This window comes from Cucurbita pepo, chromosome 7 (genome assembly GCF_057944985.1).
Source record: "Cucurbita pepo subsp. pepo isolate OVF chromosome 7, ASM5794498v1, whole genome shotgun sequence".
Classification (NCBI taxonomy): domain Eukaryota; kingdom Viridiplantae; phylum Streptophyta; class Magnoliopsida; order Cucurbitales; family Cucurbitaceae; genus Cucurbita; species Cucurbita pepo.
In genome coordinates, this window is record NC_141804.1 from 8,471,633 (window position 1) to 8,485,676 (window position 14,044).

General features: G+C 35.9%; 1 protein-coding gene across 2 annotated transcripts; it reads right to left on the reverse strand.

Annotated features, from left to right (window-relative positions):
- Window positions 1–2,965: 2,965 nt before the first annotated feature.
- Window positions 2,966–10,914, reverse strand: LOC111799127 (NADPH--cytochrome P450 reductase). 2 transcript variants are annotated; one of them, XM_087125244.1, is made up of 19 exons: window positions 10,723–10,914; window positions 10,312–10,653; window positions 10,124–10,183; window positions 9,915–9,991; window positions 9,744–9,801; window positions 9,531–9,614; window positions 9,409–9,445; window positions 7,405–7,474; window positions 7,099–7,293; window positions 6,935–7,027; window positions 6,536–6,761; window positions 6,356–6,439; window positions 6,116–6,267; window positions 5,219–5,315; window positions 4,800–4,949; window positions 4,628–4,705; window positions 4,348–4,470; window positions 4,150–4,263; window positions 2,966–3,124 (listed from the first exon to the last, which is right to left on the reverse strand). In XM_087125244.1, the coding sequence occupies exons 2-19, from the start codon at window positions 10,636–10,638 to the stop codon at window positions 3,044–3,046; spliced, it is 2,106 nt and encodes a 701-aa protein (XP_086981370.1). In that variant the 5' UTR covers window positions 10,639–10,653; window positions 10,723–10,914; the 3' UTR covers window positions 2,966–3,043. The 2 variants fall into 2 exon arrangements, with proteins under 2 accessions (XP_086981370.1, XP_023538302.2); XM_023682534.2 differs by having other exon boundaries at window positions 10,312–10,913.
- Window positions 10,915–14,044: the final 3,130 nt, after the last annotated feature.

Consider the following 14,044-nt stretch of genomic DNA (forward strand, 5'->3'; position numbering starts at 1 on the left):
CAGAGTTATTTAGCCAAGTCAAGTAGAAGGAAGCCACACGAACTGAGTCAGAGTCGAGGGAGTTGCTAAGGCGTCCACTTGAACAGCTTCTCATTTGGGTAGAAAAGAAAGTTTGATCAAGTAGCTTCGAGCTCACAGCATAAAGATAGGTGTAGTACTATCAATAGGGCAGTCAGTATGGTAGATCGTGTCTATTTAAGACAATGTATATTTGGAAGCATGGTATGTTATTCATGTGGAATGGAAGACCACTTGACTATTGATTGTTGACATATGAGTTCAATGGGTGGTACCAGTCCCACTCAGACGTCTAGATTAACACAAAATCAACAAGGAAGAGTGTTTTTTCCACCACATGTCGATAGGTTGAGAACTCAATGTGACATCGTTAGTCTTCAATACAAGCGATTTCGTCGTAATCTTAGAAATTGATTGATTGACTGAGAACTAGACCAACATCGATTATTATCATAAAAGGGTGGCGTTTAAACTATCAACCCAACTGAGCTTCAAGTTTAAGGGACGAGGGGTAAAGCTGTTATTAAGATGGTTTCTACATTGAAAACAATGATGTTGATCTATCAAGGTGTTCGGATGATGTTGACTAGTATCACCGGCACTAGATGTATTCCCTAAGGAATTTTCAAGATTACTCAAATGAGAAATTGATTTTAGTATTAAGTTTGAGCCAATAACAACGTCCATTTATAAGGTTCTGAATAGGATGACCTTGACCAAGTTGAAAGAATTAAAGTTTGCTAAACGAATGGATTCCATGCACCAAAGCAACGTTCCAATCACTAACGCAATCTACTTATATCACGAAAAAACCTATCAAAAAGAATACTGACGTGAAGTAGTAGCCGGTCGTAGAACTTTGATATAGAGCAAAGACGCATCGAAAAATTAAAGCATGAAATAAAGTGCACTATCTAATCAGATAATCATAACGACAAGTCCATGTGGAACTTTGTTTTAGATTTAACAACACATTTTCACCGTAAAATGTCTTATGATTGGTTTTAATATGCATGTAGTAACGACTTTGATTTATGTTGTGATGAAACGTGTTCGGGTTGAGAAAAGGGCCACATGGGTGTGGCCTCTATTCTCTTAATTAAAACAGTCCCAACCCTAATTGCACTTTACTCCCTGTGTGGTTCCTTTATTGCACTTTACTCCCTCTGTGATTTATTTATTGCACTAGACACCTATCAACTAGGCCTCCAGCTAGTTCATCACTCTTTGTTTTGTTATCTTCGCCCATATTATCCATCCCATTATCTTTCCTTCTTTTCAATTCTCTCCACCAAACTCGAAACTCCTCAAAATTTAAGAATATTTTTTTTTTTTTAGATAAAAGTATAAAGTTATGGACATTTTATTAATTTATCCCTGAATTGATGTACTTTCAACTCTATAATAAATTAATTTTTTATTTTTCGATGTAAATTTAGATTAATAAATTGATTATAGACAAAAATATGTGTTTATAAACCATAAAGGCCGGAAGTTTTTTACCTATTCACGAACTAACCCTTAATTTTGATGTTATTTTTCATGAGAAATGATTAAATTATTACGATTTTTTTAATATTGAACTAAATGGTTACTTATATGAACGTCTAAAGACTAAAATTATGTTTTGTCTTACTATTCAATTCATATAAAAACACGATCATATTGCTCGAGTTTAACGTTAAATAACCTATAAACTACAATGCTTTAATACGCTCTAATTAGAGTATTATTGTCGACAGCTTTCTCGAACGAACACCACGTATTTTCTATTTAAAAATGATGACACAGTGGGGTTGTCAATGTCAAGAGTTTGGAGGTTTGTCAATCTGATGCTAATTAAGACTTCACGTGTTGGCTTCTGTGTGTTGACGTCTCTTACATGACGAACTTTACAACCAAATTATTTCACTAAAAATTCAACAATTTATAAGGTAAATATTTCACTGTAAAATCTTGGAATTTACATGAGCATCCAAAATTGAATATATATAAAACATGTCTATTTCTTCTTCTTCTTTTTTTTTTTTTTTTTTTTTTTAATGAAAAACAGAAACCAAAAACAGTGGAATGAATATTTTATCAAATTCTATCTCTAATTTAATCCAAAAATTTAGATATTAAATTTCTACAAAGAATTCCAATATCAAATGTTGTAGAGTGAAGCAAGTGTCTAGGGTCGGATCAAGTAAATGCCCCCATTAACTTACTTAAAAGTATGCAAGAAATGATATAAGATGGCTGACAAACTATCGAGAAAAAAATAACACGGAATCGAAAACCAAGATATTTTCTGACCAAAACATAGACAATGTAAAGACGAGATCCGAGTGTTCTTAAGAGACGTTGATATGCAGCACTTTTTTTTAACCCGACAAATATGGAATATACCTCTAACTTCAAAGAAATAAGTACATGTCAATTATTGTTGAGCTCTGCCAAACAACACTACAAGCAGCACTATTTTTTAACACAACAACTTCAAAGAAACAAGTATATGTCAATTATTGTTGAGTAATGATAAAAACACAACAAGCAACATTATTTTGTAACACGAGAACTTCAAAGAAATAATAAGTATATGCAATTATGATTCAGCACGATTGAGTAAATTTGAGCTTAATAGATATGTGTGTGTCATTTGAGAACCATCTTAGTTGGTTCTCACATGGAAAATCAGGAGTTCATGGACTATTACTACTCATAATACTCTTATTATGTCTATAAATTAGAAGAACAAAAGAATCCTAAGGAGAGAAGAGTTAACAAAAGGGAAGAAAAAAAATGAATCACGGACATATCTGCCATGATAATGAGCAGCTTCTTAAGGCTTTACCTTAATTACGCCCTTCAATAAGCACGGGAAGGCACCTTCTTTTTTCTTTTCTTTTCTTGTTTTATTTTTTATTTTTGTTCCAAGAACTCATTTACTTGACACAGATAATAGTTTTTTTTTTTTTTTTTTTTTTTTAATTTCCATAATTTTCACATCCATCCAAAGCTTACACGAATTGAATTTTTTTTTTTACCACACATCACGGAGATACCTGCCACTCATCTGAAGATTTTTAACCATGCTCTCTGCCTTGGAGCTGTCAAGAGATCCCTGGAAGATTGTACAAGTAAATTTGATTAGAAAGAGTTAAAAACACAAATCTACAAAGTAAAATCATGAATATCCCGATGTCGATTGGATTAGGTCCAGGGGAACGAGGAAGGCGGAAAATTGTGATTGAGAGAGTTCCTTAGGAAATGAAGACCACGGGACGAGTTTAACTTTCACATCATGATTGGCATAGTGTCTTGCATCTTTCTACATCTCTAGAGGATCTCTAGTTTTACTACGAATCCCTATTGTTGGATCGGATTATAACGAACTTTTGGGTAATTTGTACGAAAGACCTTTGCTATGGGGAAGAAAGAAAGATTTTGGCTCCGAGGGGAAAAGCATTGGCCATTTCTATTTCCTGCACCCTCTCCTGACTCAACGAAAATTCGTGGACTAGTTGATCTCAGTCTGCATCCTATCTCATCACTGTTGAAGATTATTGTGAGAAGTAGTCCCACGTTGGCTAATTAAAGGGGGAATATTATGGGGTTTACAAGTAAGAAATACTATCGCCATTGAAATGAGGCCCTTTGGGAAAACCAAAAGCAAAACCATGAGAGTTTATGCTCAAAGTGGGGACAATATCATATCATTGTGGAGGTCGTGGTTCCTAACAATCACTTCTTTAATCTTCGGACAAAGGATATCGAGAAAGAATAACTTCAAAATAACAAGATCAAGCTTCTTAATAGTAAGAGATGGTCCAGATCTCAATAGTTTGATCGTTTCGGTCCAGGGAACTAAATAAGATCCTAACTGGACTGATCTTTCAAAATATATGCAGGTAATCTTTTATTTAATAAGAAACAAAAGATTTCATTGAGATAGACAAGATGAGGAACTAGTCAAGGCTATAGAAATGTAACTCTTGAGCAGTTGAGCTCTTATTATGGCCAAACAAGTGTGCAAAAGGGGAACAAATAAAGTTGGAGGTCACATTCATATTAGTAGTGGCTCAATTTTCATCATATGTTTTGATCAAAACAGTAAACAGAATAAATAAGGGAGTGTAATGAAGAAACCTGTTCTTGCACAATGTTATGAAGCGTTCGGTGGACGTCTCTAGCCATGCCCTTCGCATCACCACAAACATAAATGTAAGCCCCCTGAGATAATAGATTCCAGATTTCCGATGCCTGAAGAACAAGAAGGTTTAGCATGTAGCTCTAACGGCATACTCAGTACTCTTGAATAAGGTAGAAAGGGGTTTTGAAGTTCACCTTTTCAACCATTTTATGCTGCACATATTCCTTATAGGGTCCCTCACGTGAGAAGGCAACAATCAGCTCAGAAAGTGCACCAGTTTCAACAAAGTTGTTCAGCTCGTATTCATAGATGTAATCCTAGAGAGAACAGTCAGTTTATATCAGCTTGTACTCATAGATGCAATCCTTAAGAGAATAGTGGGTTTATATAAACTCGTTATCGATCCGAAATACATATACCATGAATCCAATACAATGGTGGAGCTGTCTTGAAATCAATTCGAGCATCACTTACCATTTTTCTGTTCCTGCATCCAAAGAACAGTATGGAGTGTCCTAATTCTACACCAGCTTCTTTAAGAGCTAACCTTTCCTGCAAGCGAATTGTGATAATAGGTTCATACAAACTAACAGCGTATAGCATGAAGATCAATTCAGTAAATAAAAACAAGTGCAATAATGGAAACCTGCAAGAACCCCCTGAAAGGAGCCAACCCCGTTCCAGGACCAATCATAATAATGGGCAATTTAGAATCTGTGGGAAGCTTGAAGTTCGATTGCCTAACATAAATGGGTGCCCAACTGCATGCTTGGCTCTCCTCCAGTGAAACAGCACTCTGCGTAGAAATATTATCAGAAATATATCCCTTCCCCAATGTATGCTAAACATAAGCAGTGGTTTTTCTTCACTTAAAATTCATATCCACATTAAAGAAATAGTAAAAGTTTTTATTATAATTTCTTCTCCATGATTATTCGTGATTGTAAGGACTTTTTTCCCCCAGGGACAGGTGTTTTCTCTTCCCCTGCAGTTAGCCTGTTTCTTTCTTATCTTCATCTCAACAAAATACTAATAATAATTTTTAAAAAAAATCAATTGAAGTACCTTCATCCAAGTCGAGCAAACACCTTTGTGAATTCGTCCTGTTGGTGTTTTGTCATTGACCAATGCACAAGTTACATGAATTCTAGATGGCGCCATCCTGTGAATATATTTCCAGAACGTTCAATTAAAAAAAGAAAAATGCAGGGGAAAGGAAAGAAATACTAATATAAAATTGAAAATAGTATACTAATATAAGTTTCGAAGCATCTTTATGTAAAAGTATGAATTTAATTTCTACGAATTATTCGTGCTCTAGAGGTGTTTCCAATGTCTACGGACCCATTTTACGCAATGTAGTAACGGAAAGTGAAAAGGCCCCCAAGCAGGTATCACTACTTATTGTAGATTGATGTTATGGAGTAGTCGAGACAACACTTTGAAATAAACAGCCTCTTGTCCATAACTATAATTTCAATGCTTTTAGGGACATGCAAGGCAGCAGTTTTTTCTATGTAGTAAGAGAAGCAATAAATACCACTTATTTCAATTATCATCTCATTAATTCAAATAGCTTATCTTATGTAAGCATAAAAATCTTCATTTGCTTATTACGATCTTTCATGCATAGCAGTATACACACATAACATGACCACAATTTTGTGAAGATTCCAAGCTCTGCCCCCTTGAGTAATATTAAATGTTTTATACACAGCTTCAAACACCATTCATGCTTATCAAGTTCTTTGTCCTCTTTTTCTCGAATTTTAACAATGAAAATATAAAGAACCAAGCTAGGTTCACCTACAAAATAATTACCACAACCTAATGACTAGAATGGAACATGGCGTACTTCACAAAAACATATTTCACCTTTTATCCATTTCGAGTTAGAGCTACTTTCTGCCTTTTATCATTAAATGAAGCAGTAATAAGATCTTTCAACCTTAAAATTTGTACCTTGGAGAAGAAGATATAGAGTAATATCGAGGCTGCAAGCGTGGGGCAACTGCAGCAAAAAAAACACCAAGTGGTGGCCTCGCAGATGGAAATTCAGCCATAACTTCAAGTAGACTTCTCTGACTCGCGATTATCCATTGAGAATACTCATCCTATTAAAGTTGAAAAGAAAAGGTAACACATCTATGAATGAATAGTACTAGAGAAGATTCCAACACAATCAAACTACTTGTAGGGTACTTTTCCAGCAGGTGATGAAAGATGCCTTAATCGATCAGCTTCAGCTGGGTCAGAAGCATGAGCAGCTAGAGCAACCAAGGCAGACTGCAAAAAGAGAGAAAAAAAAATTAAGTAAGAAAAGAAAATAAAGAAGAAAAAGTAACAATTAGAAATCATAAAGCAAGAGCTCCAAATCAAAACCTTTTTGGGTGAACTCAAGAGGTCTGCATATTGAGTCAATGCAGTCCTTAAAGTGCAGGGTGCAAATAGTGGCGGCAATGAACTTCCACTTAACGGTGTGCCATCTTCCTTATCAGCATGGATAGAGAAGTATGTTTCAGGTGAAAGACCAAGTAAACGAAGAGCCTCTTCCACAACTTCATCCAAATTCTCACAAAAAACGCCCACATGATCTCCAGTTTCATATCTGATGAAGAAAAAAAACATCACAATAGAGTCAATATATGACAATGTAATATCTCGTACTACAACTAATTTTCTTCTTTTATGTTAGCTCCCAATAAATCAGAACAATCAGCATTGGTTTTAGGCAAATAATAGAAATACATATTTAAATATATATCAAGCAAGATAACTTACGTCAATCCAGTGCCAGAAATATCAAACTCCAGATGGGTGCAAGACCTGTCTGATGCAGGAGTATGAAGTTCCTTTCTCACGGCCACATTAGACCTGCAGATGGTAATACCGTAAGTAAGATGATAGTCGCAAAAACAAATCCAAAGTATTCACTTATAACGTACCTGCATGGATGTTGGGCATCATAAACAGAGTGACCATTTGCAAAAGACCATCTCTTGTCCCCTCCAGGTACATCTGCAGCATCATAGAATACAACCCTGTACTCCAATACAGCAGCAGTATATGGGGTAGAAGCAGTTGTAGAGTCATCCTCGTCTCGAAGTAACTTATCCAGCTCAGGCCATAATGCTTCACGCCTAAGAGAACAGGAATCAGTGAACTGGGTCATTTTCCAATACATGAAAACAGAATAAAGAGGAATGTCAACTGCTATGAGGTAATAGTCAATTATTGGTGTTTCCTAATACCAAGCAGTGAAATCATCCTCAATGCACTGATCGTCATCTCCTAGACCCACTGGGACAAGACGCTTTCCACCTGCAAATACACACAAAATATATTACGCTTCTCATGCAGAAAGTGCCAAAGAGCTCCAAAATATGTAATACATCGTGAAATTAGACAGCCATCAAATTTCAAGACTATTTTTTCAGTTCAACTTTCATTGGTTTGTAAGTTTGATAGGTTGTGGACGCATGCTTATATGATACTGCAAGTTTGATTAGACTAGTTATAATTAGACATTCTTTTACTTTTCCTCCAATCATAAGCCTCTAAACCTGACTCATTTTTTGAAAATTTTTCATACGATTGATCATCTTCCATGTACCATCAAGAAACTCATATATGGTTCATATCCAAAGTAGGCAACTGACAAACTATGAATCCAAAGACCCCAAAGGGATATGAGTTTACTACTACTTCATAAAGACATTCAAGCTACAGCTCTTTGATTATTAGATTAATCCATGGTGGTGTAGTTACACTTACATATTATGTTAATCAATAACTATCCTATCTACGGCAGTTATGTACTAAGCAGTTCAATAGACGTGCTGTAGGTGGACATTGCAGATCTGGAGCTTAAGAAATGAAAAATTAATTCCCTCCTCCAAGATCTTAACTCTTCCAAAAAGAGTGTTAGATACCCCTTTATGCTCTATCATTTGGAACAGTAGCTACCCAAAAAGGTGAAATTCTTAATCTGGGAAATTCTCCTTGAAAGTATGAAGCCTTGTGATAAATTACAAAGGATAAATCTCACCTCAGCATCCCTCCATATTTCATCAGTAAGAAAGATGAGGAATCTCAACATCATCTCCTGGTTCACTGTGATCAAGACGCAAAGTTCTGGAATTTGTTGTTTTCTATTGGCTGATTTGGTGTATTGGATTTCAAGGAATGCCTAACTTGCCTCTCATTGTCTAAATCATCAATTTAAGAAGAAAGCCAAAGTCTTCTGGCTCAATTTTATTGTAAGCTTCCTCTAGAGCACTTGAATCCAAAAGAATGGCAGATTTTTTTCTCTAAAAAAGAGATCTTTTTCTTTTTTTTTCGGAACAGCATCCTCTTTTTAACAACTTTTTGGGTATGCTAAGTAGATCTTTATGTAACTACTCTTCAACTGATGTCAACTGATATTTTGGCCAAATTGGAGGGATTTCTTGTAACCACCATTAGCTGTTGGGCTGCCTTTCTCTCATAGTTTCTCTTGTACGTTTTATTTATTTCATAAATAGCACATGGATTGATTATATCTGCAGTACTCACTAAGACAGATTATTCATTCTCTAATATGGTATCACTATTCTAATAGGCTCACATTTAAGTTGATCTATTCCCCACTCAGAGCAAAATTTCTAAAAGGAATGGTATCGTCTTGTTTGACCACAATTTCCACTCTAGGAAACGAGTCCTCTTTAAGTCAAAAATAGAATGGGTGTGCAGCTATACTATGATAAGGCCCAAATGAATGTATGGCATGACCTTCAAAACAATCAAATTGATTCATTTGGACTTAGATAGCCACCAAATGCCTAGCTTGAGAGGCGCCATTTATATTTAGAGGGTATCAACTTCCTGAACTTTACATTCTATTTACATTGCCAACATTATAGTGATAGGTGTCAGGTGTTCGCACTTGCTTTGCTACTTGTGAATTATAGCCTCAAGACATTGGTGAGATTCACTTCTACCTTGGTGTTCTTCGATGAATTAGCTGAGATGGTGACCTTTTATTTAGAGAAGGTACATTGATGTTTTGTTGGTTAAACAATAGTGGTGGATTTGAAAACAATTTTTGCATGAAAGAGCAACACAAACCCTCTCAACCACAAGATAATTTGAGTAACACATTTTCCATTACATAAGACTAAGATTTCTCTGCCTTTTATTTCTGACAGAAAGATGCTTCTGTACTTTATTAACACATGTATTTGACTAAAGGGAGTTAAAAGGAAATGGTAATTTACCCTGCTCGGCAAGCTGTTCATCCACCACTAATGCAATCTGTTTCAACCGAAACGAATCAAGGGAGAGCCTCCAAATTCATTAAACAAAGATACCAAAATTGAACATTTTCATGCTAGTGAACCTTATTGAAATGCTCATATTGCCGGTTACCAAGGCCAAATACTGCATATTGAAGATTTGAAATCCATTCTCCCTTCTCCTTCCCCTGATACATAAAGTAAAATCAACAGTAGCTCTAGAAGACACACACAAATGATTGAATCAAACTTTGAAGAGTAGAATAATGCAAAATCAACCAAACAAACAAAAAGTTAAGGGAAAGAAAAGAATATACCTCAGAGAACCATTTATAGAACCTTGCTGCATTATCCGTTGGCTCCCCATCCCCATATCTGCAGGCGCGGATAACTATAAGGAAGGGAAATTAAAAAGCCCAACGGAAGATTCAAAAAGAAGGAAAAGAAACACAAACGACAGGAAAGTGCTGTTGAAAGTTGAAACTCACGTCGCCAAGAAGAAAATAGTTATAGTCTCTTTTCTCAACTTTTCTTCGTACTCATCATCATCGGCTGCATAGTCATCCTGAGAAAAAAGTTCAGCTCCAAAATGAGCAACGTGTAAATTTGAGCTAATCAGAATCTAGAAAATGTCAGTCGAAGACTGACAGAAAACGAAAAAAAAAAAAAAAAAAAAAAAAAAACAGGTCATGCATACCAAATCAACAACTCTAAAAGTCGCCTTCTCATATCGAGCTTTCGCTTCCTCAGCAAGAGCCTAATTACCAAAATCAGATCAAAATCAACCATCAGCAGTAGCATAACCTAACAATTCAATCCAAATCCCCAAAAAAGAAAAAAGAAAATCCATATTCGGTGTACAAACACGTGTTTCTACCAGCACACCTTTGCAAAGCCTTCAGCAGTGCCAGTCTGCGTGCCGAAAAAGACAGTGACCTTCTTCTTGCCATCCTCAACTTCAGGCTCAGGCTCTTTGACTATCAACTGCTTAGGCGGCTCGAACGATTTAAGCTTCTGACTACTGGATCTCTTCCAAACAAGAACCACAACGCAGCCGATCAAAACAGCAATCGAGGTAGTCGCGATCATGACGAACTCTCTGTTCTCCATCATTAGAGTAGCTACTTCCTTAACCGATTCAGACGAATCCTGCGACGGATCCATCGCCTTCCTGATTATTGCCGATATAAGCTCCAACGTAGAGACTTTCATCGACCTGGATTCCGACTGCATACAGCCAAAACAACACCGGAAATAGACGAAACGAAGAAAATCAAAAACAAAAAAAAAAAAAACCTGCGGAATCCGGTAGACGAGAAGATAATAGCACCGGATTCCAACGAGAAACTGAAAAAGAGCTACAAACTGAGGGCAAAACAGTGGCCGGAGAAACAGAGGAAGAACGATGAAACTTCCTTTCTCTTCTTCTCTCCCCCGGTCGTTGGCTGTACGTAGAGAGAGAGAGAGAGAGAGAGAGAGGAGAGAGAGAAATGGGGGAGAGAGAGAACGATGGGTTTATTAGGATCGCGCTCGTGAACCGAATTAAGAAGCGCTTACCAAACCGGAGGAGTCAAACCGACCCAACCACTATCGGTAAACTCCAAGGAATGGGCCAATCGCAATCCGTCCGACCGAGATCCGTCCATTCCGATCAAGAAAATGATTTGATAATTATTGAATTTCCACCCACAAATATAATAAAATTTTAAACATTATTCAAAAACATTTAAATATACTCTATTAATTGGAAGGAAATTGGTTAATATTTTTTTTTAAAAATAGCAATAAGTTTAGAAAGTTTGGGCCAGCTTATTTACTGGCACACTGTCTGTCTGGTGTCTACGTGATCCCCACCTCCTTTGGGGCCAACGTCCTTACTCGCATGTCTGTTTGGTGGTGTCTACCTCTCTTTGGGTCCCCACCCCCTTTGAGGCCAGCGTCCTTAATGGCACACTATCTCATGTCTACCTCCTTTGGGAAGGAGTGGGTCAGCATCCTTAATGGCACACTGTCTCGTGTCTACCTCCTTTGGGTCCACCCCTTTCGGGCCAACGTCCTTAATGGACCTTGTGTCTACCTCCCTTTGGGAAAGAGTCTCCTTGCTAGCTCTGATACCATTTGTAACGCCTCAGCCCCACCGCTAACAAATATTGTCCTTTTTGGGCTTTTCCTTTCGGGCTTCCCCTCAAAGCTTTAAAACGAGTCTGCTAGGGAAAGGTTTTCACACCCTTATAAATGGTGTTTCATTCCCCCTCCCCAACCAATGTGGGATTCTCACAATCTACCCCCTTTGGGACCAGCGTCCCCACGGACACTTGTTTCTTTCTCCAATTGATGTGGGACCCTCACCAAATCCACTCCCCTTCGGAACCCAGCATCCTTACTGGCACACCACCTCGTGTCTATCCCCTTCGAGGAACAGCCTCCTCGTTGGCACATCATCCAGTGTCTGGCTTTGATACCATTTGTAAACGCTCAAGCCCACCGCTAGCCGATATTGTCCTCTTTGGACATATTGTGAGAATCCCACATTGATTAGGGAGAAGAACTAAACACCCAAAGGTGTAGAAACCTTTCACTAGCATATGCGTTTTAAAGCCTTGAGGGGAAGTCCGAAAAGGAAAGAACAATATCTGCTAGCGGTGTGCCTGAGTCATTACAAAAAAAAACTTAATCAAAATTTTAAATTAGCGAGATTAAATTAAAACTAAGTCTAACCTTAATACTCAAAATTGAAACCAAGACAAAATTAGAGTAAAAAATTTTTTTTCCTCTATAAATGCTTATAAACATAAAACTTTTTTGTAGACGAAGATTTAAACTTTCAATTTCAAGAGAAATAATACATGTAAATTAGAATTGAGTTATGCTCACGTTAACATCAAGTCATTTAGGCTCTTATTTCAAACCCTCAAAAACACATTTTAATTATACAACAAATCATTATTTTTTCTAAAAAGAATCAATATAATTTTTTAAAATATGTAAATATGAGAATTTAAGACTCGTTAATAATTATTTTTTCTGTATCGATCAGTATACTTACACTTATTCACACTTTTTTAGTCGGGTTAACCCAAGTTTACTTTTAAAATTGTTATAAAAATTAAAAATATTTAATATTTGTAATTAATGTTAATGATAGTATTGTGTGATATTTAGATTTTATGAGATTTTAGTTATTGATGTAATATGCACGGTAGATAATTAACAAATTTTAAATAATTAAAAAAACAACCCGACCACCCAACTCAACCTAAAAATAAAAGGTTGGTTCAAAATATTTTTCTAATATTTTTTAAAATTATTGTTACAATATTAATCAAAGTTTTTCATTCAAAATTTAACCCTAAAAATATATTTTTTTTAACCTTACGTTAAAAAAGATATTTACCGAAAGGAGACCATAATTTAACCATATGGATGGGCAGAAATTGGACCAGGAGTGAAAACAAAACAGGATAAATAACCGGTAGCCGGTAAACGAGTGGAAAAGAAGAAAGGAGAAAAAGACGTGGAGATGACTTTTAAAAAAGAAATTTGGGCTTTTTTGGTGCCTCGTTTACCGGAAAAGCGGGTCTGGTAACTCCTTTTAAAAAAAATTAACCCTATTCTTCGCTTCTTTTTACGTGTTTTTTTTGGCGCCATTTACCAATCCTATCAAATATCATTTTTTTTAATATTCTCCTCTCATTTCTTATGATATTTCTAAAATAGAGTAAATTAATCTATGTTCGGTGAAATATTTCTTATAAAAGTGTAAAAATCGCTTCATAGTACACACATTTTAAAACTTTGAGGCTGACGGCAATACGTAACGGGCCAAAACAGACAATATTTATTAGCAGTGGACTTGAATTATTACAAAAGATATCAAAGTCAAACACCGAGCGGTGTGTCAGTGAGGATGTTAGACCCTCAAGAGAGGTGGATTGTGAAGTGTGAGATCCCACATCAATTTGAGAGTAGAGCAGAACATTCCTTATAAGATTGTGGAAATCTCTCATGAGTAGACACGTTTTAAAACCGTGAGGCTGATGGCAATACGTAACGGGTAAAAGCGGACAATGTCTGCTAATAGTGAACTTGAACTGTTACATTTGCAATAATCTTATGTTATACGACCTGTGAAAAAATTTCATAAAAAAGACCGTGAGTTAAGACAAAACATGTTGGAAAGATCTGTGTTAGTTTGGAGTGAGTATTTAACTTTAATATATAATTTTATTTAATTTGTAACATTGTAATTAATAAAACGTAACCTTTTGTATTATTATTATTATTATTTTTTTGTGATTGCTTTTGTTTTAATTTATAGTTTGAAAATATTTTAAATTTAATAATGAGATATGCGGAACATTACTTTGAAGGAAGGGTTGAATTATGGTTTATAACGCACTACTACCCCGTTGAAATTCCCTCCACCGTATTATGGCTGCTTTAATAATTAATCTTTAATTATTATTATTATTATTATTATTAATTGTAACAACACGTGGTGGATAGGTGCTTTTATTATTATTATTATTATTTATTTATTTTTTTGTAACTAACCAGACGAGTATTTAGATATTTAGATCAGTATTTGAGATTTGAAGTTGTCACTTGATGGTCCTGA